This window comes from Tympanuchus pallidicinctus, unplaced genomic scaffold (assembly GCF_026119805.1).
Source record: "Tympanuchus pallidicinctus isolate F22 unplaced genomic scaffold, pur_lepc_1.0 scaffold1, whole genome shotgun sequence".
NCBI classification, from domain to species: Eukaryota; Metazoa; Chordata; class Aves; order Galliformes; family Phasianidae; genus Tympanuchus; species Tympanuchus pallidicinctus.
Genome location: NW_026294618.1, coordinates 101,546,253 through 101,570,221, shown reverse-complemented (window position 1 = coordinate 101,570,221; position 23,969 = coordinate 101,546,253). Strand labels below are relative to the sequence as shown.

General features: G+C 51.0%; 2 protein-coding genes across 4 annotated transcripts; one reads left to right on the top strand and one right to left on the bottom strand.

Annotated features, from left to right (window-relative positions):
• Positions 1-572: 572 nt before the first annotated feature.
• RAB1A (RAB1A, member RAS oncogene family) lies at positions 573-13,623 on the top strand. The gene is made up of 6 exons (XM_052699333.1): positions 573-810; positions 6,914-6,986; positions 8,647-8,742; positions 10,083-10,178; positions 11,172-11,303; positions 11,556-13,623. The coding sequence occupies exons 1-6, from the start codon at positions 788-790 to the stop codon at positions 11,751-11,753; spliced, it is 618 nt and encodes a 205-aa protein (XP_052555293.1). The 5' UTR covers positions 573-787; the 3' UTR covers positions 11,754-13,623.
• On the bottom strand, positions 11,697-23,917 carry CEP68 (centrosomal protein 68). Of its 3 annotated transcripts, none has more exons than XM_052699176.1 (7): positions 23,229-23,917; positions 19,486-19,869; positions 17,211-18,653; positions 16,182-16,304; positions 16,001-16,097; positions 15,271-15,440; positions 11,697-14,819 (listed from the first exon to the last, which is right to left on the bottom strand). In XM_052699176.1, the coding sequence occupies exons 2-7, from the start codon at positions 19,831-19,833 to the stop codon at positions 14,769-14,771; spliced, it is 2,232 nt and encodes a 743-aa protein (XP_052555136.1). In that variant the 5' UTR covers positions 19,834-19,869; positions 23,229-23,917; the 3' UTR covers positions 11,697-14,768. The 3 variants fall into 3 exon arrangements, with proteins under 3 accessions (XP_052555136.1, XP_052555128.1, XP_052555145.1); XM_052699168.1 differs by lacking the exon at positions 23,229-23,917 and adding an exon at positions 21,593-21,677; XM_052699185.1 differs by lacking the exon at positions 23,229-23,917 and adding an exon at positions 20,793-20,961.
• Positions 23,918-23,969: the final 52 nt, after the last annotated feature.

Sequence of the window (23,969 nt, the reverse complement as noted above, 5' to 3'; positions counted from 1 at the left end):
ACGTGTCGCCAGGGACTGACATTCCCCAGGCGATTATGTGGAGCCGCTGGGATGCGCAGGGCTGAGCAACACCGAGCGCCCGCCATCCCAGCACGGCGTCTCAGCGACCTGCTCGGTCAGGAGGGCCAGAGCGTCGGCGGGAACACGTGTGCCAGCACCGCGATAGCGCTCCATCGCCAACCGGCCCAATGGGCACCGCGACCGCACCGCCACAACAGCAGCCAGGCCTCGGCAGGCCGCGGCCCCGCCCCGCCAGGCCCCGCCCAGCCGGCTCGCCCGGGCTGCCACGTCTGCCCGCCGACGTCACCCCGGCCGGCTCCTCGGTGGCCAATGCGCAGCGCCGCCCGCCGCGCCGCGCCGACGGGGCCGAGGGAAGAAAGGCCTGCCCGCGCGCATGCGCCGCCGCCGCCGCGGGGGCCGCCGGGAAAGCGAGTCTTCCGACCCCCTGTGCTGCCGCCGTCCGCGCGGGGCGGCGGGCGGGGCGCGGACTCGCTTTCCCGGCGTGCCTCGTGGCCGCCCCCCGGCCATGTAAGCGCCGCTCGGCAAGACGCCGCCCCGTTTCCTGGTTGGGCTCCGGCGGCCATTTTGGGCTGAGGAGCGAGCGCGGAGGCCGCGGAGCGGGCAGGGCGCCGGCGGACGGGCAGGCCGAGCCGAGCGCCGAGAGAAGGCGGGAGCCGTTAGACGCCTGCATCCGCGGAGCGCCCGCCTCGGTGGCGGGAGGTGCCAGGCCGCGACCGCCACCCCTCACAGCGCGCTCGCCGTCCCTCGGGCCGCGGGCCCCACGGACATGTCCAGCATGAACCCCGAATAGTGAGTGCGGGGCGGGGGACGGCGGCGAGAGGATGGGCGGGGGCGAGCGGGCCGCAGCGGGACGGCCGTGGGGAGCGGGGCCTTCCTGCAGGCGGCCTCCCCGCGGCGCCGGGTGACGGGGCGCGGCCACGGGGCCGAAGGGCGGCGGCGGAACGCCGCGACCGCGGCGGGCGGTGCGCGGGGACGGAACGGCGGGGCCGCAGTGCGATCGCGGCCGGGCCTCGGAGTGCTGCGGGGGAACGGCGCTTTGTGAAAGCCGATCCGGGCCGGCGGCTCGGCAGGCGGAGGTCCGCCCTTCGCTTAGCCGCGAGTCATGTGTGTGTCACATGGCTCTTGCAAAACACCTCGAGCTTCTGCGGGTTTTGCAACGCCGGGGCTCGGTAATGAAACGGTCGTCGTCAGCCCGAAGGCGGCGCGGCTTTCCGGGGGGTTGCCGGAGCTCGCGGTCTGTCCGTGCGACCCCCCTTCCTCGCCTCTCCGCTGGGAGCGAGGCTCGACCCGGGGCCGGGGCTGCCGCAGCCTGGCGGCGGTGAGAGCAATTTCTGTGCCCCCCCACCATCCTCGTGGGGCCGCAGGGACAGTCGCTCTACTCGTGGTTCTTCTCGCGAGGAACAGGAGGAGAGATTTGGGAAGAGCTTAAAAAAATATTTTGAAACCTGCTGTAGTGCTGGAGAGTGTTTTTAGGGCTGTTTCCCTGACATTGGCTTTGCCAGTGCTCCGGCTTGGGATGACAAAGCTGCTGTGCCCTCTGATGTAACCGGAGTGGCTCTGGTGTTGAGCTGTGTGCGTTGGATGGCATTGCTGCTCCAGATGACACTCAACCAATTTCAGCCTTGGAGCTTACTTTTTCTCACAGTGCTGGCTTGTGTGACCATGGTTTGTGCTCCCGGAACATGGCAGCCTGACTGCGAGCACTCTGTGCCCATTAAATCACCTGAAGAGCGAACAGAAACAGAAGGCGAAGTAGTCATCATCTAGTTTGAGATAGTTTGTGAAAACCAAGAGGTACGGCCAGCAACTCAGATTACATCTTGGCAAAGTTACATAACGAGCTTGCTAGTGTAGGTTCAGGAAACATGAAAACAGCAGCGGGATGCAGCCAGTGGATGAGCAGACAAGAAGTGCTGGGTGCCTTTATGGCCATGAAAGCTCCCAAGGCCCCACCTGAGTTCATCCTATGCACCAGCAGACTTTGGATCCAGAGGCTCCCTGCGGAGTGCTAGGCTGGGCTGTGAGGAGCTGGGGGAGGAGGATGTTCTTCCCATAGCTTTCTGGCCTTAGCAAAGGCTCTCAGCTGATACAGAGGAAGGTTTTCTACACAGAGGTACTGAATGCTGCTCTGAAGTTGAACGAACATTCTGTGGGAGATTTGTTCTCTGCAGAGCACATTTGTTCCTGATGGCAAGAGCTATTGAGCTCTTGAAAGCGGGTTGAGGAGGAAAGGCTGTAGTTTAAGATTAACTTGTGATATTAAAGTGTCACTTCCTGACAGGGCCGTCTCTGCCGGATGAGGATAAGAGATGGGAAGAGTACAGTGAGATGACAGATATTTTCTTCCCCTGTGGTATACTTTGATCAATATTAAACCAGAAGCAAGACTGATAGGGCTAGAACATTCTTCTTTATAGTTCATCTGCAACAGGTGCAGGTGTCTGTTTGTCTTTCTAGCAGCGCCTTGCCTGTAATGTATGTTCATTTCCTTACCACAGCCCCACACCCTCCTTCCCTGGCATGCCAGAGCTCCATCAGCCGTCAGTGGGTCAGATAATGTTTTTAGTGAAAAAGACTTGCAGTCTTCATTTGGTTTATTTAAAATGTCATGAAATTAGAAGCATGGTGTCAGAGCATGCAGGGATTGTATGCTTCTGGGAGCTTCCTTGGAATTTTGGTGCTCCAAGACAGCTTAGTGGGTTAGTGAGTGTGCTGCTCCCTCTGAGTGAAGGAGGGCTGGCTGAGATGTCGCTGTGGTGTCTGTGAAGCCACGTTCTCAAAACATCTGTCTGGGCAGTGCTGGGTTGTGTTCCTTTGTGTTCCTCCCCCGCTGTGGTGTTTAAGTAAGCAAAGTGTCCATCTTGACTTCAGTGTCAAGGTCTTACTGGATTTGGTGCTTCCTACTTGTTGTGCAAGCTGTGTGCAGCAGGCTGGCTGGTGTGAACGCCGCAGGGTGAGCAGGTCAGCAGTGTTGGGAGCTCATCCTGCTGAGTGCTATGTCAGGTCTGGATTTCATGCTAGGGAGCCGGAAGGAGAATAAGGAAATGTTTGTGGAATACATTTGCTTATAGTATTCAGAGGTGTTACCAAATACCTGTGTGGGATTTTCATCTAGTATGGTGGAACTTGGTGGATGATGATTGAGTGACAGCTTTGGGTTGCTGGAGACATCTGGAGTCACGTGTTCTAACCTTTGTAAACCACAGTATGTGTTGCAGAGTAGCATTGTCTTCTAATCCTGTTTGCTTCCACAAGCAGAGGGTAATCAGTGGCAGTCATGCTCCTCTTCAGCAAATCTTGGATGGTGGAACAAAGACGGAGAATTGGAGGCTGCTGTGTCTGTTTGCAATAACCCTGCAGCTGACAGCAGTGATTAAAGCTGATTCCAGCAGTTCCCTGTAGGGGATGGATGTCTACCTTGTCTTGTCTGTTTTGGGATAAAACCTTCCTGATACTAGGAAAAGAAAGGACACTTTCAGCTGGCTGAACAACAGTATCGTAGGCAAGCAGATCCCTCATTCTGTCTGACTTTGGCCTCGTCTGTCCTGAACTTCCTGCTTATGGCATGGAGAATCTGTGGTAGTGCTACTCTCCACTCAGATGTGACAGTTCTCTTTGGAGATCTCTTTTGCAAGAGGCGGCTGAACTTAGTATTATCCAGCCCTTCTCTTTGGCAGGAATCTAGTGTGTCCTCTTCCTGACAGGGAGGATGGAAGAGCCTCCCTTGTACTTGCTGTACCTGCCTGCCTTGCTGTGCATCCTCCTCCAGTGTGCTGTCTGGTATGGGTTTAGCACCTAAGTATGCCTGTTTAACAGCTAAATATGCCTGCTTACATACATAATGAGAGATGGCTGAATGATCAGTCTGAATTCATGCCATCTCGAAGTGATGTGGAGAAGCTGTACTCCTTGTGCTCAGCCTGCTTCACTAGGGCTTTCTGTGCCCAAAGAACCAGTGACCAAACTTTTCAGCCCTGGAAAACAAAACTCAGTAGCTTCAGAAATGGTCGTTGCACTTCAGAGCCAACACCAAAATTAACCTGTGTGACTTGGACACATGAGAGCAGTGGAAGGTGTTTATTCCATCAGCTGAGTTCAGTCTGGAAATAGACTTCAGTAAAGCTTTGTGGTTTGTTTTCATTTCTGTTGGTTTTAAACTGTTACAAGTGTAACATCACGCCCCCTGTAGCACTGCTCATCTGGTTCCTGAGGTCTGTATGTAGGCACCTCATGTTTTAAAAGTACCCAGAAATGCAGCGTGCAGTTGGGTGTTATGCATGCAGTGACCTTCGTTTTTGAGAACCTAAGCAGCAAGGTTCTGCTTTCAGTTATCCTTGAGTTCACACAGGTCTAAGCTTCAGTCATGCTGATCTGGTGAAAGTAGGTTTGTGACACAGCACCCATTTTTGGGGTGGGAGCCATGGCCAGAACAGTGCTGGAGCTGCTGTGAGCACCGGATTGCTTCTGAAATAGAGTGAAGTCGGGAAGGCCTTAGTGGTAAAGGTGTCCAAAGCAGTATTTAAGGCTTTTGGATTCCTGTTGCTTTAATTTAGCAGTAGTGCTGGGTAAGCTGTGAGAGCCTTTCTGCTGTGAGAGCTTTTGGATGGTAAATGTTTGCATGTAAAACAGAAGACTTAATAGCAAGGTAGAGGTGGCTGGTGGCTGCCCTGAGCACCAGGAGGAGGGCAGGGAAGGCCACGTGGTGCCTGGGGGCTGAGGACACCTGCATCTTCCTGATGACAGGCTTCTCACTGGGGCCTTATCTGCACTAAGAAGGAATTAATGCTTTTCTCCCAACATTAGCAGCAATGTTTTAGTGAGAACAGTGGTAATATTCATATGATACTGTTCTTAAGGAGATTACAAGCATGCTGCAGACTCCCATACTTTCAATTGTATTAATGCTTTCCAGAAGTAATAATTTAGTCTTGCAGGGAACTTAAGCTTTGCCAGCAAGTTAACAACCAACATGTATTGTAAAACTTGAAAGCTGAGGAAGCTGTAGCTTCAGTTTGTGATCATGGAGAAGGAGGGATAGGTTGAACTACAGGCCAGGTCTGAGAGCTGCGTGCCTTCACCTCACCCTCCAGCCTATGTCACTCTTCTCTGCTGCTCCCAGGGCAGTAAATCCTTGGTGGGGGTAAAGAGACTTCAGTGCTTGACTGCAGGTGCTTGGGGGGTAACTCCTGCCTCAGTTCCTGGGTGTGGGAGGTGGCTGGAGGAGCACTGACGAAGCAGTAAGGCTGCCCGTGCAGTCCTGCTGGCTCGCTGTCAGGCTTAGAGCTCATCTTGTGATGGAGCTCAGCAGGGCGTCCTCAACTCCCACCTCATTGCTGTGGCAGCTTTTGCAGGTTGGCCTACAAGACATGGAACTGCTGTCCCAAAGGGTGTGGGGGCATGGGGTGCTGCTGGGTCAGCTCACAGATAGGCCAGCTTTGTGAGTGGCCTGTCACTGCTGTCCTGGCAGTGATCAGCAGTGTGAGCTGCTGGCAGTAATAGTGGCCCTGGTAAGCAGTAGTTCTTCATCTGTCTTGAAGCTGTTGAGATAAGTGGGCTGTGTGTGTGCAATCAAACTTCTCTCCCCTGAACTATTTGGGTTAGTAACTGTCATTTTACTAAAACGGTCTTGCTTCATGTCACTACATGACTTGATGGTAGTGAGTTGTGGTCGCCATAAATTGCTGAATATCCTTTAGATGACTTTGATTTTTGAAATACCTTGAGTGCTTTTTGCTTTATGATGTGTAGGAAGCATGCATTTCTGAAAGATTAGTTGTTACATTTTCTTCTCTCAAGGCTAGAGACAAACCAGAAGCACTATGAGGGTGAGTGGAAGTCTCAGCTGACCAAGTTCCTTCAGCTTGGGACCAGCGAGAAGGCAGGTCACCCAGGCATGTGAGCAGAACAGCTCACCAGCTGTTTGTTTGCTACCAGCTGAGGATGCATGCATGCTGCTGCCAGCTAGAGTTGCTGCAGTGGTGGGGAGTAATAGGCAGGGACAAGTGGCTTCTGGCACTTGGATGAGTCTTATCTTCATTTGGTTACATGGCCCAGACACGTAGCTGTTGTAAATTTGTGGCTAAATGAGAATAGGACATCATTCTGGGCAGCATGGGGCTGAAGTGCTACAAGCCTAGGGTGAGTTAGTCTAACCTGCTTGCTGCGAGTGGTGGTCCTCATCATGCCACCACCTTCCTGAGCACAGATGTGTGGATGTCACACCTGAGCATGAATACATTCCCATTTAGCAATGGCTTTCATTCTCCTTCTTTTCTGGAAGACCAATAGAGTACGTGGCCACTCTGCTGTGAAGTCTGCAGCAGAAGGCAAGTGTTCATTTTCTGCTAGCAGGCTGTTGAACTTAATTTAGGTGTACAAGCTATTAACACTGTGTATTCCGTTGGCTTGGTTTGCTTTTAGCCAGCTGTTCATGGAGTTACAAGTGGTGTTGGGCCTTTGACTTAAAAATGATGTGAAGAAAGCTTGCTGGCCACCAGAACTATTACTTCTGCCATCTGTTGCTGCAGTTGCTCAACCAAAGAGCAAGGCTTGCACTTAACTGGGAAGTGTGGTTTCAGCTTTAGCTAGACCACAAAGGGCTGAAGCAGGGCTGTCTTGCCTTGCTGATAGGCCAGTGTCCTCAGTGGAACTTCCTAGGAAGAAATGCTTTTATCCAGAAGTGCTGTGTTCAGAACATGCACCTCGCACTTCCCTTACAAAGCAAATTGAGTGACTTGTGAAAGCGTCTAAACTGGGTGAAGGAGTTTGGAGTTGTAGGTGCCTGTTCTCTAGCAGTGAATTAATTTTACTCAGTCAGATATGTTATATTGCTTTAATGAACTTGGCTGTGTCAATGGCTTTTTTCATTAAGTGCTGTTTTTTCTTCTTGCAGTGACTATTTATTCAAGCTACTTCTGATTGGAGACTCCGGTGTTGGGAAATCTTGCCTTCTACTTAGGTTTGCAGTAAGTGACTGTGCTTAAACTTTATGGGAAAGCAAAACAAAACCTGCTGGATACTTAAGAAGAATTTATCTGCTGTAAGAACTGCTTGAAAGGACTGATGTCTGTCTAATACCTAGCCATAATCAAAGTATTCCAAAGTTCTCCTGTCTTGTGCACTTGTTTCTAGCTGATGTATCCTCAAGCTATAAGGACAGATGCTGAGGATGTGCAGTTAAGTTTGACTGTCACTCTTTCGCTTGAGGGAGAATATCCTAATGCTAGGTTTTGATACTATTGCAGATAATGGTGGCAGTTCCTGCCCAGACATCTGCTCTGGGAGGAGCCTGCTGTGCTGCATGCTACCTGCATGAAGTGGTGGTTTGCTGTGCACCAGCAGCATCACGCGTGTGGAAACTATCAGGATGTGCAGTGCTGCTTTAGGAGGACAGGGTAATGTGAAAAGCAGAGTGAGCACTTGCTGTAACCTGCTTTGCTCTTGGAGCTGGAGGCAGTGGATTGGAAGTGACACCAGGGCTGGAGCAATACTCCCAGATCAGTCTAGCCTGTTTTTCTTGCAGATGCTTCTGAATACATTTTGTCTTCACATGAATTGTCAACTTTTCTTTTTGATAACCAGCTCAAGTTTGTGTCACCTGATATTTCTGTAACTAAGTAGCTTCTTCCTGTGAAAATGTGACTTTCTACTAAGCTTTTATTTTGCTTGACACAAGGAGTTATTACAGCATTCTCTTACATGTGCTCCTGGTGTAGGTTAAGCAGCAACAGGCTTTTGAACACACCTGCCTGAGCATTGAAATGTTAAGGACATAAATGTCACATTCTAAAAGGTTTAATGCTTTATTTCTACTTTCTGCTTCTTCAGGCAGATGTATTATCTGAGGTGTTTTCCACTCACAACCCAAAGAAATCCCATGCTTTCGTGCCAGCTGCTGTGGCATATTTTACCCAAAGTTCCATCCTGCTGGTACTTCAGGGCTGTAAGCTCCTTTATGCCAGTAGGCTCACAATCTCTAGAACATAGCAGTGAGCCCAAGGTTCCTGTGCTCCCTAAGGGCAGCTGGGGGCTCAGAGCAGCTGTGTGTGCTCTTAAACCAGTGCTGCCATTGGCTTCCTGTGTTTACTCAGACTGTGCAGCAGGGGACTTCAACACAGGAGCCCAAGCTGTAATTCTAAACTGCCTTAGCAACCAAAGGATCTGAAATTCAGATGTGGAGTGTGACTGAGGCAAAGCCTTTACCTTCTTGGAGATAGCTGCTGTGTCACAGGTAAAGGAACCTCCAAGGAAGGTAAAAATTTGAGGCATTTTAATGACCATCATGGTTATTTAAAATAGCTCCTCAGTTTGCCAACTCGAGCAAAGCTGTCTTTTAAGCTATGGTTCATGAGGACTTAATGTTGTACTGGTTTTCAAAATGAATTTTACTAACTAGTTGTGGCACATAAATCTTGTTTTATGCCATGCTTTCAACTTTTGCTACGTTTCTGAAGTGTAAATATTGATTGAAGTGGTGCAGGTAACCGTTGGACTTTGTAATGGATGGTCAGACTGCTTTTTGCTGGAGGACTAAGTAGCTTTGTGTGCATGGTGTTTGTCTGTTGCATAATTAAGTAGGTGACTGCAGAAGGGCAGCTGGCTTGACTTCTGTTCACTCTTTCCTAGGATGACACGTACACAGAAAGTTACATCAGCACAATTGGTGTGGACTTCAAAATCAGAACTATAGAACTAGATGGGAAAACAATCAAGCTTCAGATAGTAAGTAGTATTTCTGAACTCCTAGCTACATCAATCTGTTAAAGCATGGTTGCCTTCATGATTACCAGTACTTAGATTATATTTTAATGATAAAATGGTTTCTTCCCTGTACCAGGAGGATAGGCAATTGTAACAAGACTTCTCATTGCCTATTTCTAAAGAAGGATGCTGATGAAGCCTGCTGGCCCAAAGGGGGAAATGACCTGTTGTTGTGTTTGTTTTTTTCTTCCTCTGGGAAGCAAAGAAAGCTGAAGTGTTACAAGGCACGGTGGGCAGTGAGCTGAGGGGGGGGTAGGATCCTGTGCTCATGTGTTCTCATCAAAACTGGGCTCGTTCTGCAGTAGTTGGCAGGGATTTGTGCAAGGGCATCACACTGCTGCCCCGGATGCCCAATTTCTGCAGCAGCTGTTAACAGCTGTCTGTACTGTTTAGTGCTGGAAGTGTGCTTTCGTGCATCTGAAAGGAGGAAGTAACACAAATGCTTGTTAGCTGGTTTGCCCAACTTAGCACTGACTGCTCTCTGGTTGTTTGGCCTTTCCCTTAGAAGAAGCAGGGGAAGAGGCTTGGCAGCTTTTTCCTCTAATCTTGAAGCACTCCGAAACGGTGACTTGTGTAATGAATATCTGTGCAAGGTCACACAATCCCTGCCAGCCATTGCTTCCAGCTCCAGCAGAGGCACTCAGGATGGGCAGGCAGTGACTCAGGGATTTCAGGCTGAGTGTTGTGGAGCAGCAGTCTGGTGCACAGCCGGAAACCTCTGTGGCAGAGCCTGCAGACCTCCAGAGCCAGGAATGCTGTCAGTCCTGACATCTGTCTCTGAGTCTGGCTATTTTTAATAGTGCTTAGCCTTGCTCATGATGTGACCCAGCGGTGTTTGGGTGAGAGCTGCTCCTGCCCTGGCAGGGGAAGAAGTCAGGAACAGCATAGCCTTCCTTAACAGAGGTTACCTTTGCAGCTCCTGTACCAACGAAGCCGGAGGGTTTGGTGATGTTAAAAGATGCCCACACCTGTCTGATCTTAACAGGTTTTAAAGCTCTGGCTCATGTGTTCTCCTCACCACTGCACTGTAGTTTCCTTTGAGGTCCAAAGGATGTGAAATGTTTTTTTCATTGAGATAACTTTAGTGCACTTGTCCAAAAGCCAAATGAACGGGCAGTTCTGGAAAAGCACCTACTGAAGTGCTTCACAGTTAAAGCATTGATTATCTTGAGTCCTGTTTGTTTCTGTCTCTGTAGTTGTGACTTGGCTATGCCTGCAGCTGGATGGCCCATCAGCCAAGCTGCATTTCCACAAGGCTGTGTAACTCTACACTGCAGTAACTGGTCCTGTTTGTCTTGCAGTGGGACACAGCGGGGCAGGAGAGGTTTCGAACTATCACTTCCAGTTACTATAGAGGAGCTCATGGCATCATAGTTGTGTATGATGTTACAGATCAGGTAAGGGATGAGTCTGTGCCTGGTGTTTTCCCACGTGGACTGCACTAGGCTGGTATGTAAATAAATGCAATCTGATGCTTTTTGCACTGCACGGGATTTCAACAACTTGGCATTTCTTAAGCATACGAGTGGCACGTTCTTCTGACTGTTAGTGTTTATCATATGTGTCTGCTTTGGGGCTTAACACAGAAATAAAAGGATCTTTGGGTACATGACTGTAAAGCTGTGGTATCCTAGGCTTAAGCTAAGATCTGGGCAGGTAACTGTTCTGTGTGAATATTTCTCAGCCTGCCTTTGGCAGCAGAAAGTCTGAGTTACTGATATTCTGAATGTACTTGAACTTTGGTCTGCAATGAAGACTGGAATTTGAAAGAAATGTCAGTGTGTGCAGTGTACAACTGAGCCAGTGTTTTCTGTGCATCTCTGAAGATTACTGGTGCTGTTGCACTGCCTGAAGGGCTCTTTGGAGGCATCGAGTTTCCTGAGCTGATAGAAAAGGAGCAGTTGGGCTCAGTACTAACCTGAGTGGCAGTTCTCTATTTCTGGAGTCAGAGACTCCATCATCTCTACGACAAGGTGGCTTGCACCTCATAGCTGGTGCTCTTAATACCTGGGGTGGTTCTGCTTTCAGCTGTGTGCCTTTTCTCTCTGCTACAGGAAGAGGAGGAGGAGTCCCTGATGGTGTATGTTGGCCACTCCGGGAGGGAAATACAAAGGGGTGGAGGGGGAAATGCAGCAAGGGAGGAAGAGTGATTGTACAGGGCTTGGAGCAATGAATTCTAGAGTTTCTAGATCCTGTGTTGACTTCCTTATCCTGAGATAATCAGGGGAGTGCTGTGTTGTGGATAAATACAGCAGCATTATAGTTCTGTCCCTTGTGGTTGTGAAGCACGCTGATAAGTACGCTGTTCTTCATCTTCTTCCAGTCATTACCGAGTCGTGCTGACCTCTGTCATGGTGAGGGGTCTTGCTTACAGTTCTCTTGTCTCCTAGGAGTCTTTCAATAATGTAAAACAGTGGCTGCAGGAGATAGACCGTTATGCCAGTGAAAACGTCAACAAGTTGTTGGTGGGGAACAAGTGTGATCTGACCACAAAGAAAGTAGTAGACTATACAACAGCAAAGGTATGTTGGTGATATCCTTGCGTGGCCGAGCGCTGCTCTGGGTCACAGATGCAGCCGAGTAGGGCAGAGGAGCACCTCGGTGCCCAGGTGGCAGTGTGCCCTGCGTGCAGCTAGCTTAGGTGCACAGCAGGCTGGGGCTTGGGAGCGGGCTCGTGGTCTGGGAACTTGCAGCTCGTACGGAGCTGCGTTGGGAAGCAAGGTGAGGTATGAATCTGTACGTGAGCTCACTGTTTGCTGTTTCTCAATTTGCAGGAATTTGCAGATTCTCTTGGAATTCCATTTTTGGAAACCAGTGCAAAGAACGCCACAAATGTAGAACAGTCTTTCATGACCATGGCTGCTGAGATTAAAAAACGAATGGGTCCTGGAGCGACAGCTGGTGGTGCAGAGAAGTCCAATGTTAAAATTCAGAGCACTCCAGTCAAGCAGTCTAGTGGAGGTTGCTGCTAAAACTTGCCTCCCCCCTTTTGTCTCACAACAATGAATTTGCAATCTGAACCCAAGTGAAAAAAAAAAAAAAAAATTGCCTGAATTGTACTGTATGTAGCTGCACTACAACAGATTCTTACCGTCTCCACAAAGGTCAGAGATTGTAAATGGTCAATACTGACTTTTTTTATTCCCTTGACTCAAGACAGCTAACTTCATTTTCAGAACTGTTTTAAACCTTTGTGTGCTGGTTTATAAACGTGTAATCCTTGTTGCTTTTCCTGATACCAGACTGTTTCCTGTGGTTGGTTAGGATGTATTTTTGTTTTGATGTTTCTATTGGCATGTTTAGATGTCAGGTTTAGTCTTCTGAAGATGAAGTTCAGCCATTTTGTATCAAACAGCACAACAGTGTCTGTCGGTTTCCATGCATAAAAATTTAGTAAGATATATGTAAGATCTGATTTGCTAGTTCCTTCTTGTAGAATTATAAATGGAAAGATCACACTATCTCTGATTAATAGTTTCTTCATACTCTCTGCATATAATTTGTGGCTGCAGAATATTGTAATTTGTTGCACAATATGTAACAAAACTGAAGAAATGTTTAATAAATATTGTACTTATTGGAAGTAATATCAAACTGTATGGTGATAAATATTGTCTTAATTTGTATTGGCTAAAGGGGAAATGAGGCTTGCATTGTGCACAAAACATATCTTTGTGCAGCCATGGCTCAGACCTTGTAGTAGAGCAGAGACCTTCCTTCCCTGCGACAAACGTTGTGCTGTGCCCCAAAAGCCTGAGCTCTGGCAGTGCTGGAGGCACACACCAGGCCCACGAACACCCCGGTGCTGGCGGAGGCGTCGTGCACTCTGAATGTACTGCAGTTCCCCAGCTTAGTCTCAGATCTTAATTTATTTCTCAAGGACTCCACGTAGGGCATCTGCCTGCTTGGTGTGAGGGCAGAGGAGCGGTATTGCCCTAACGTGAGTGACTTCAGCGTGACCTTGAGGTGGTATGACTTTCTACCAGTATATTACGTCTTTTCTATATACTGTTAATTCCATCCTCTTTTAATTAATACTCTTCTTCGTGCAACAGCTTAGTTTCTCTTCTGTTACGTGTAGAGGCACCAGAAGGATGCAGTGGGGACAGGGCAGCCCCACGCCAGGCTGTTGCTCCGGTAGGCTCTATTGCACCCAGCGTGGAACTAACCAGCAGCAGTGAGGTTTGGGCAGCGTGTGATTTGTTGTACAGAGCTAATCAAGTCATTAGTGCCTGATGTCTAGCTAAAAGCCACAGGAAAGCTAGCCTATAACACTTCCTATACATGTAAAATTGTTCAGCTTTATCTAAACTCAAACGTTCAGCCTATTCTGTAAATAGTCTCATGTTTGAAAGACCATGTAACATTCCCCTAGTAGTAAATACACCTTGTGGTAGTAAGAATATAGCCTAGGTATGTTGTGAGGTATAAACTAAAATTGGTGCAAATATCCTCTGATCTTTTTGTTTTGGGGGGGGGACTTTGGCTAACAGCTTTCTTCAACATAGTTGCATCAATCAACAGGCAATTGTAATACATAAAGTATTGTCATGGTTAAGTTGAACTCTTCCACTTGAGACCTTCACAATAAAGTGATGTGCTTTCTATTAGAGATGTGCTTGTTGGTATAATTCATTATAATGTGACTGGCTCCTCCTTGAGGGCAGGAGCCACGGGAGCAGTGAGTGCTGCTAAGATCAGGAAGCGACCCAGAAGGTGTACTGAGGGCAAAACATCTTCCCTTCAGAGAACTGCACAAATGAACTTAAATGTTGAGATGCCTGCTACATAATATCCAAAACAATGTTAATATATACAGTAATAAAAGCATTGCAAAACCAACTTGGCCTACACCAGTTGTTTGGTGTTTTTTGTTGTTTTGGTTTTTTTTCCTAAGTCACGACTTCGTTTGCTGGCACTGTTTGGTGCTGGGAGCAGGTGGAGAGTAGAGCAGGTTTAAAGGCAACCCCTGCTGAACCCGGGCTCTCACTTGTGAGCTCCAGCACACTGCTTTGTGCTCAGAACCTGCCAGTGGTGGCCACCAGGCAGCAGCCTTTCCTTCCACCAGCACTGGGGTAATGCTGATTCCTGCTGCAGGAGCCACACTGAGTGCTGAGGTGGAACTTGGAAAAGTATTAAACAAAGACCAATGTGTTATTTAGAACTCCTGGCTGCTTTGGTGTAACTGTACTTTTTGCCTTCCACTTGTGCACTGCATGTGCTGTATCTGTTCTCTTTGTAAGAATGGGAGGAAATGATGTATTCTGCAAGAGAACATGACTTGCTATTTAGTGTAAAGGTTAATTACAAGTACCAACAGCCTGTAACTTTCTTTTTTTGACTACTTACCTAATGAAGTTGCTCCAAGCACACCCTTTTTTGTTGCAGAAAGGCTCTAGAGCCCCTTTCTGATACAGAGGAGCTGTAAGAGGGGGGTGGCACAGTCCTGTTCAGCCAGGGGGACCAGCATGGTGCAAGCAGCTCGTGCACAAACCTGCTTGCTGTTCTGTCAGGAGGTCACTCAGAGTATTGGCTCTTTGCATTTATGCGTAACAGAACAGTTCAGTGGGCACTGAAGGATAATTATAAACAAGAGTTTGCTCCCAAGAACCAGAAGGAGCTGCTGCTACTTGGCTTCCAGCACCTATTTCTGAAGGGCACAAACACAACACTGCTATTAGAATCACACAACTTTACTTAGGTGTGAGTTGCACTGCACACTATGGATTACTGAGATAAAAAAATGCGCTCCTGCCCCGCGGGACAGAGCACTGCAATAAAGGAGTAAGCTACATTCCAATAAAACAAAGAAGGAGGTGGAGAGCTGAACATTCCTCACTCGTAGAGCTCCCAGCTTAGCAATAACAGCAATACCAGGAGCCAAACAACTGCTGCACAGCTTGCCCTTCTGTGGCTACAGTAAAAACCAAACCGAATGGGCCAGCACAGCAGTGGCATCCCTGCAGAGCTGTCTGTGCAGTCACTGCTCAGCCCTCCTGAGCCTGGCTGACGAAGCTCAGCTCTGATGGAGGCAGCACCTGCAATGAAACAGAAAGCTTTAATCTCGGGCAGTGGCTGCAATCCAAACACAAACAAAACCAACCCACACCGTGCCTCAATCACCTCCACGTACACTCTGGAGAGCATGCAGTATGTGTCTTTAAGAAATACAAAGCTTTGCAGTGCAGCGTTACCCTCTTCTAAAGCTCTGGAAATCTTTATTTCCCCTTCACCACTTGAACAGATGTTCAGAAATGCAACGTGCGAGGTCACAGAGCTCTGGGGGATGAAGGAGTTCCCAAGTTGTGCCTCTCAGGAGCTGCACCAGCACGGAGTCAGGCTCCATGCTGGCACCCACAGTCATTTCATAAGGACACGGTTTTAGAAGGATTCCCACTGACAGCTCAACTGGCTGAGGGAAATGGGACCGGATTTCCTCAGTGACAGCCCTCAATCACTGTTCTGTACCAGTGTTCCCTCTCCCCTTACCCTGCTCGACCACTGGGCCTCTGGTGCCTGAGTTGCTGCCTGCTGTGCACTGCTGCTGCTCTCCCCCTGCACGGGACCCACAGCAGCCAGGACCGACTGGTACAGGCGCTCTGCGTGGTTCTCCAGCTCCTCTGACTGCTTCTCAATCAAACCCAGCGTGTCCTTTAAGGCTGGAAAACAGAAGGCATGAATGGAGTTATTAACATGACTGTAAGAACAAAGAATAGAGCTCCACCTGCCCCAGACAGATTTCTGAAGGAAACCGACAGTCAGATCTCACTGAAGGAGTCCATGTCTGCCCCTTCCAAATTGTGATGCAGTGTTACAAGGGCAGCAGGATGTGACATAGGAAGCTGCAGAGTAAGACTGAAAGTACAAAAATAGGGGCTCTCAGAGGAGTCCTTCATGCAGAATGCAAAAGAAGACCATTAAGACAGCTTTGGTGGCTGCAGACAAAGACTTTTTGGCCACAGGATGTGCATCAGCCACACAGACAGCAAGCACTGTGATGGATGGCACGGCATGGAGCAAGGTTAAAGCACGGGGCAGCCACAGCACCTCCAGCCACAGATACACCTCTGCATCAGTCCTTTTCTTACATCTGCCTCCGTTCTCACAGCAACAGCAAACTGCCCACCAACTGCCAGGGATCTGGGGGGCCGGCTGTACCCACATGCAGCCACACAGAAGCGCCCATCCCCTCCACCCCCACCCAGCAGCTCCTGCTCACCTGGCGAATTGGAGGCCATGCACTCAAGCAGAGCAGCTCCACGCTGCAGCACGCTCTCTGTCAGGCTCCTGTGGTCAGCCACGTCCTTCCTGAACTCCTGGGGAGAAAAGGGGAGCGCTGCTCAGCAGCGTGTTGGGCAGCACCCACCCCAGCGTGGCCGTGTGCTCCAGGCCATACCTACCACATAACGGTGCAGCGCCGCCCTCACGCTGGCAGCATCAGGCATAGGGGGCACCCAACCGTCCGCCGCGTCCGCCACATCATACAGCCAACAGATGAGCTCCTCCAGCTGGTGGCAAAACACCTGCGGAACAAATCACAGCTGCTGCTCCGCCAGCTCCCTGCCCTCCTCCTCACAGCGACCCAGTCCCATGGAGTTCATCTGCAGCTGCTCCTCCCCAGGGGATTTTTCTCTCTCAATTGAGTACCTTCATTTATATTTAAAGCATCTCAGTGAGGGATTATTTTTGTAGGATGCTGTGTAAAGCCTGGGGGCCTCTGCTCCCTCTGAAGACTCCAGCCCTGCTGGGCTCCGTTTGGGAGTCGTGCTGCTGCTCCGGGTACAGAGAGCTCCCCAAGCAGCCCTGTACACCCCAGGTACAGCCCTCATACACCCCAGGCAAGGCCATGTTACAGCTCCAGGTAAGGCCCTTTACCCTGGTTTGTAGCACAGCTGCCCCGACTTCCCAGCCCTCCCCAAAAGTTGTGACTGCTTTTATTAGGTGAACTCAAACCACCAATAGGAATAACCCAGTGAGCAGAAATGTGAGGACGCAGAACTCCCCACTACCAGAGGTTCTTGCTCCATCTGAGGAAATTATCTGCCCTGGTGAGCCACCCTGCACAAAATCCTACCAGCTGCCAGGGACCGAGCACCAGACAAGAGGCACTGAGAGCACAGGAGCAAAGTACAGCCCCAAAGAGCAGTGATAAATGGAAATAGCAGAGAGAACGAGGACTGTTTAGTCTGGAGGAGGCTCAGGGGAGACCTCAGAGCTCGCTATGGCCTGAAGGGAAGCTGGGTTGAGGTGGGGGTCAGCCTCTTCTCCCAGGTAACAGCAATAGGACAAAAGGGAATGACCAAGTTGCACCATGGAGGTCAGGTTTGGTATGATGATCTTAGCGGTGTTTCCAATCATAACGATTCTATAATCCTACACTGCATGCAAAACCTTCCCACAAGAAGCTTCAGTCCCTGGTCTCAGCCTACCTTAACGCACTGGGCGAGGGACTCACTCCACTGGTCCCCCTCTGTGGGACAGCCTGCAGCGTGCAGCCTGCTCAGGCGCGTCCCCTCCAGGACAGCCCTGCTGCTGGCAGGGAGATGCGGTCTGTGCAGAGGCTCTCTGTTGATTCTGCTGCTTGGCTGAGCACTGTCCCAGCCGTAGGGGTGACATAGCCCAGCAGGGCCTTCAGTTCTCTCCCTTAGGTCCCTGCTGCCCAATTCTCCAAAAGGAGCCCATTCGGACGAGAGGGTCTCCGGGCCATTGCTGCGAGGTGGAAGGTCCCAGTGGCTTTGCCTGGGTGTCCTTATAGTTAAGGAAAGATCAGACAAAATCTGAGACAACGTTTCCAGCTCCCGGAGCCGGGGAGGCAGGGAAAGGAATTCTTCATCACCGTCCCACTCCCTTGTCAAGGGGAGTACTTGTGTTGTAGGCAGAAACCTCTCAGCGCTTTTCACCTTTCCTTTGTGACTGGAAAAGGGATTCCTGGTACACCAGCTTCCCCCATCCACATCAGGGCAATCAAATGAATTCAGTCTGGCTAACCTGGATAACATTAAACCCTTAGCAAAACCTCCAGCAGGACCTGCTGTGCCAGCAGAGGAAGCGCTCCTTGCCAAGGATGCTTTTGCAATGGGAGAAGGTTCGTAGTGAGAGACAGCTCCCGCACTGCCTGCTTTTCCAGCCACTGGTGTGGAATATCTCCTTGTGGAAGCCACAGCCCCCTGATGCCGATTCTCTCTCCTTCCCTGATCCTGCCAACGTAGGCCATAGATGCTGGTGGATCTGAAAGTGCCCTCAGGAGACAGAGAGAAGCTGTCCAGATCTACTCCTGAGTCATGGAATAGAGGCTCCGGCACGTTCCCAAGCTTGTACTTCGGCTTCAGCGGGTATGTATAGTCCAGCAAGTCTTCATACTCTTTATTGGGGTTCCAGTGGGGAGACTGACGATCCGGGGATGGGGGTAATGAATCAGGTATGGCGCATGCCCAGTAATCAGCCTGATAGGAGGAAATCTTCCTGACACGCTCCATGGCGGCACAGTCACGCAGCAGGGGGCTGAGGGCCTTGCGTGCCTGTAATGTCCTACCTCCTGTTGTCCTACCTCCCGTTGTCCTACCTCCCGTTGTCCTACCTCCCGTCACACCCGGCTGGTGGCACAGCTCCCAGGTGGCTGCAGTAGGTGTGTCCAGGCTGGCTGGTGAGCTCTGGGACCGCCTCCCTTCCTGCTGCTCAGAGATGCTGTTTTCCTCTAAAGAGAGAGTGGAGAAGCTTGATCTGGAGCGGCTCTGCCTGGGGCTCTTGGGGCTGGGCAGGGTTTGCTGAGGCAAGGACTCCAGGGGGCTGGAGGACGGGGACCAAGGTGCCTGGCTCCAGTGCCTGGATGTGATGTGATGGATGCTGGCAGTGCCATTTTCCTCTGTGGAGTTCTGCAGGACCCAGGGAGAGAAGAAAGGAGAAGCTAATTCACGTGCTTGCTCAGTTTACAGCCCCAGCCATGTTACAAGCCTCCCGCACCACCAGGAAATCCCAGTAAAAAGAACCAGGAGAAACACTTCTGATGCATGGGGAATGGTACATAATACTTGTGCTTTGTGCCCAGATAGAAAGCCCCTTTGTGCAGCCAGGCCGCAGAGATAAAAGCCCAGCCCCAGCTCCGCCCCAAGAGGCAGCACTGACATGAACTCTGTCCCAGCAGTGCGCCTGCACGCCGCTCCTCAGGCCTGGACAGGGTTTGTTTTTAAGGAAAGGCATCTCGAGGACTTGGAAGGCTGCATGAGTCACTTGGCAGCCAGAGACACTTACTTAAGGAGCTCCATTTTGAGCAGCTTCCAGCTCCAGGGCAGCAACACAGGAACCAAGGCAACAGCCTGTGTGCCGGCACCCAGCACACCGCTGGAGAAGAAGGGGAGCTGCCCCCCTCAGCAGCACCCACTGCCACTGCTGCACGTTTAATGCAACAGTGTCACTACTTAAAACCCAAGAGCTTCTCCTTCCTGCTTGGGGCGACGGTGTTTTGGGTTTATCTCAGCACGTTTTCGAGTGCATGACAGCTGATGTGGTGTTGGGAGATGCAGTGCTCTGTGCTACAGGATTTTGTGTCACATCAGACAAGGTCCTTTGCCTCCAGACCTTTCCTTCCCCTTGAGATGAAAGCTCCCCAGGACACATACTCCTTCCCACCCCACAGGACCCAGACTCACAAGGCCCCATCTCACCAGGGCCCATTGGCAATACAGAGGTCAGCACAACCCTCTTCACCTGCTGCTGTTCCAGGAAGGACCAGTGGCCAAGACGAGATGAATCACCACTGTGGTCAGCTCCGTAGGTCAGCGGCCGTCTCTCCAGGCTGTTTGCTTTCGTTCCAGGCAATCTGGATGTGAGTGCTGCAACACCAGTAGCCAAACCACCACGTCCACTCATTGCCAGGCTCTCCGTGTCGTTCAGGGTGGCTTTGGCTCCCTCTGCACCCAAAAGCTGGTGCACATTGCTGGCCAATTCTGGGTAGTCCGTCTGTCTGTCCATGCAGTCCCACCTTCTGTAACATTTGGCCTTCTGGCTCAGCGAGGCTTCAGAGAGCGACTTTGCCACATCCAGGGCCATCAGCATAGAACTTCTGAGTGATGCCACTGCGTCTCGGGCTCTCTGAAACACACAACAAAAGATGCTCTTCACCTCCCCTCATCTCCACGCAAAGTGAAAAAGTTGGGTGCATTTTATAGCAAAGCCAGCAGTGTGCCCAAGGGGCCAAGAAGGCCAAGGGCACCCTGGCTTCTATCAGCACAGGCTGCCCAGATGGGGTCACCATTCCTGGAGGTGTTCAAGAACTGTGGAGAGGTGGCACTGAGGGACTTGGTGGGGGTTGGCCTTGGTGATCTTAGAGGTCTTTTCCAACCTTAACCACCCTATGATTCATCACACCTTGGTGCATCAAAGTGCAACCCAGAGGAGAGCAAACTGGCCTTCCTGCCTGAGCAGTGACGCCTGGATTCTGGGCACAGCACACAGGCACAATGCAACTAAAGCTCTTACAGCCCAAGAGCAAACCTGTGTTCTGCACCAAGGCTTGGTCCTCTCCCGAATTAACAGTCAGTCTATCTCAAAATGAGGTTGTGTGCCATCAGTGGGCCCAACTGGGACATCTTTCATCAGAACGCAGAGCACGTAGTAGCTTGGCTGAGCCCTGAAGCGTGCTGGGGGGAAAGCTGAGGTTTTTAAGGGACAAATGCAAAAAACCTGAGATGGAAGCCACACAGAAGTGAGCAGTATATAGAAAAACAAGAGGAAGAGAGAGGGAGCCACAAACCCTAAATCTTGGTGCTTAGCTACGCAATTTTGGGCAACCTGATCCAGGCGTGGACGTCCCTGCTCATTGCTGGGGAGCTGGGCTAGATGGCCTTCAGAGGTCCCTTCCAACTCAAAGGATTCTATGATTTCCCAGGACTTCAGAGTTGATACTGAAACTGTGGCCGGCTTTCACTGCTCACTAATTAGTTTAGCTGGGTCCAAGCAGATTCAGGAAGATCAGAACTTCAGGCAACAACGCTCCTCCCTCCAGAGAAACCCACCTCAGGGCACAAGCAGGGTGCTGGGAGCACAGAGGCTGGCCGGGGAGGCTTTGTGCTGCCGTCCTCCTTCAGGCTGGGAACATGATCGCTGCTGTGGCTGCAGGGCAGCTAAATTCAGCACGGCAGCGACAGGCAGACAAAGGCCTGTTTCACCAGCACGGCTCCTCCTGGACCCGCTCAACCTCTGCTTTTTGCCTTTTGGATGGCAGGGGCCGAACCCCAAGGTTCGCTGCTGCTGACCTGCCAGCCTTACAGGATCCCCATTCAGCCCTACAGGATCCATTAAAGGCCCAGACCACACTCCCACATCCATGCGTTTTCCTGCTGTGCGTGCCAGGGAGGGGTGACGGTCTGGTCGGCCTCCTTCTTCCAAACCCAGCTGACCCCACGTGCACAAAGCCCACCCGGCGACAAATCCGACGGTACAGCGGTCACATTCCGGAGCCCATTTCGGCCCACGTGCTCGCCGTGCCTTCCCCATGCCGTCATCGAGCATCCGCCCTGCCCCCTCGCAGGCTTCAATGACCGCCTTCCCAGCCCCCCGGAGCCCCTCAGACACTCTTGCCGTACTTCTCCCAGTTTCCAAGCGCTGCGCGGCACCGCGGGGCTTCGCCCAAAGAAAGCGCACAGGCACGGGACCGGCAGAAAGGCACCTCCGGACCGCACGCCTGAACAAATCCGCTCCGTTTGCCCGGCAATTCTCTCGCCGTTTTCCCCATCCCGAGCACACCGCCCGGCTGCCCCCGGATCGCCCGCAACCCCCCCGGCTCCCCGCCCCTCCCGGCCCGGCCCTCACGTACCGAGCAGCGGCCCCGGCGGCCCCTCCGCAGCCCCGCCCCGCCGCCGCGCTCCTCTCCGTACGTCGCAGCCAATGGGAGCGCGACTTGCGCGGGATCGCTACGTCGCAGCGGGAGCGGCGCGGCCCTCCCCCGGCCGTGGGAGGTGGCGGTGCCCGCTAGCGCCGCCCGCCGCTCTGGCGCTTCAGCTCCGTAAAGCGGTGGGAAGCTTACCAAAAGCTACAGCACTTCGCTCACACGCACGGCTAGGTCGCGGAGCCTCTATTGCACTGTTACTAGACCTGTCCTACAAACAGTAGCTGCCGCTTCCCCTTCCCGACTTTGGAGAAGCTCCTGAAAATGTAACTTGCAGCTGGCGGACGGAACGGGTCAGAACCGAGGGAAAACAGCGATTCCTATTTTGGTGCCAACACCGAAGGCCAGAACAACGAACCCCAGCGCTGGCAGCTGAGTAATTTCAGCGCTTCACCGCTCGCTTGCCCAGCCGTGCAGCGGCGGGGTTCAGCCCGAGGAAGAGGTCAAACAGAAATTGCACTTCTCCTCCGTGGCCGCACGATGTACCCAGCGCACCGCCAACAGCCGGCCTGACTGCCAGCCCAGCAGCGCAGCCACAGCGGCGGCTGCTCCCGCTCGGCATCCTCCTCCCAAGCAGTGCGCCGCGTTACCCGAGAGAATTCAGGCTGCGGCACCAGGGGAGCAGAGCGTAACCTCGACTCCAGTGCTGGTTGGAACCTGCTCAGCTTGCAGGAGTCGAGTTACGAATGTTTGTAGGCCTTCCTCCAACTCCAGTAGGCTTAAGCACCTCCATGTAATTGTAACGGCAGCGTACTGCAACAAGAGAATCCGATCTGCCTGACTGTGTGTTTTGTGACACAGCGGTGACAGCCATTGCTGATCGCAGTCCTGGGGAGCTCTTCTGGAGTGGCTCTGCATAGGTGCTAGGCTTCAGAACCAGCTTGCAACTCATCTGGTGACAAATTTGTTTAGCTTCAATATCATGACAGTAACTTCTAGCATGTGGGAATAAATTCCAGTTGCCTGGCAGTCTGCACAGCCCAAAACTACGGGTATCCTCCTTAGTGAGGTAGCTCTACTCTGACATCCCAGGTGTGAGAACTCGCAAGAGCAGCAAAGCTGCAAACTTGCCGAGCTCTTTTCATGCAGATCACAGCTCACGAAACTCCCAAGAGATACAGATGTCCATCTGAACGCTCATAATGGGAAGACAGCAGAGATTTGATTCTCAAGTACCTCGTTTCACACTTATGTAAGATGAGCTGACTCTCAAACAGTGATACCACACAACCCAAGCCATCCATGTGATAGCAGAACAACACGGTCTTGTCTTTCAGCCTGTTAACCAACACACAAAGCACTTTCCTACCTGCATCTACCTGAAATGTACAAGCATGGATGTGCCCAGATCAAGCAGACAGAACCGTGCAACACGTTATCTGTTTTGTTTGATGTCAATAACAATACCTAGCAAGCCCTAATGATGTCTAGATTGAGTCAACACAGGCTAGTGCTTGACTCAGTTCTCATTAGAGATAAGGCAATCAATCCACACCTTTCCACAGGTCTGGTAAAGCTTAGTGTCTTTCAAATGGTCAGGCACTACAGTTCCGACAGCACTTACCTCAGGAAACCTGCTCGTTTCAGGCAGCAGCCATCTCTGTGTCCAAAGCTGACACTGGCACAGACAGTGACCAAGGTGCAAGAGCACTTCTCTGCTAGCTCACTGGTCCCATGTTCCTCCAGGTGTCGCTCGCGGTGTCAGCAAGGAAGCAGAAAAAACAGAGATATGACCTTAGGATCAGATAGGCTTTTTTGGAAAGTATTACATTCATAGATTCCTAAAATTCACACAGTATCATTATGATTTTAAGTCATGAATTTATACGTCTTTCTTTTGGGGCTTGCGGTTCTTGTAGATTTGCACTCTCATTTCTTAGTTCTAGGACCAGAATTTGGTGCCTGAAACAAACCAAAATACACTTATATAGTAGATTTTTTTTATCAGGATTTGTGATATATTGCATAGCACACCTCGTTGTAAGATGTACCCTGTGAGCTTTTAATGGAAATGTACTAAAAAAATACTTCAGTACCAAACCCAGGCCCTCTGAAGCTATAACACTGATCAGAACGACCATGTGTATCAAATGCAAACTTACCTTAAACTCACCAATGTATCCCAAAGGATTGCTACATGACTTCTCCCACTTCTCAACCTCTCTCCAAAGAAGAAAGTCTGTTAGTTGACAGATCAGGCTGTCAGCCCTTTTGCTGCACAACAATGCATATCTCCAAAAAATACGTTCTGCAAAGGAGTCACAGAGAGCTTGCTTGGGTGACAGCATCAGTACAGAGCCCAGGA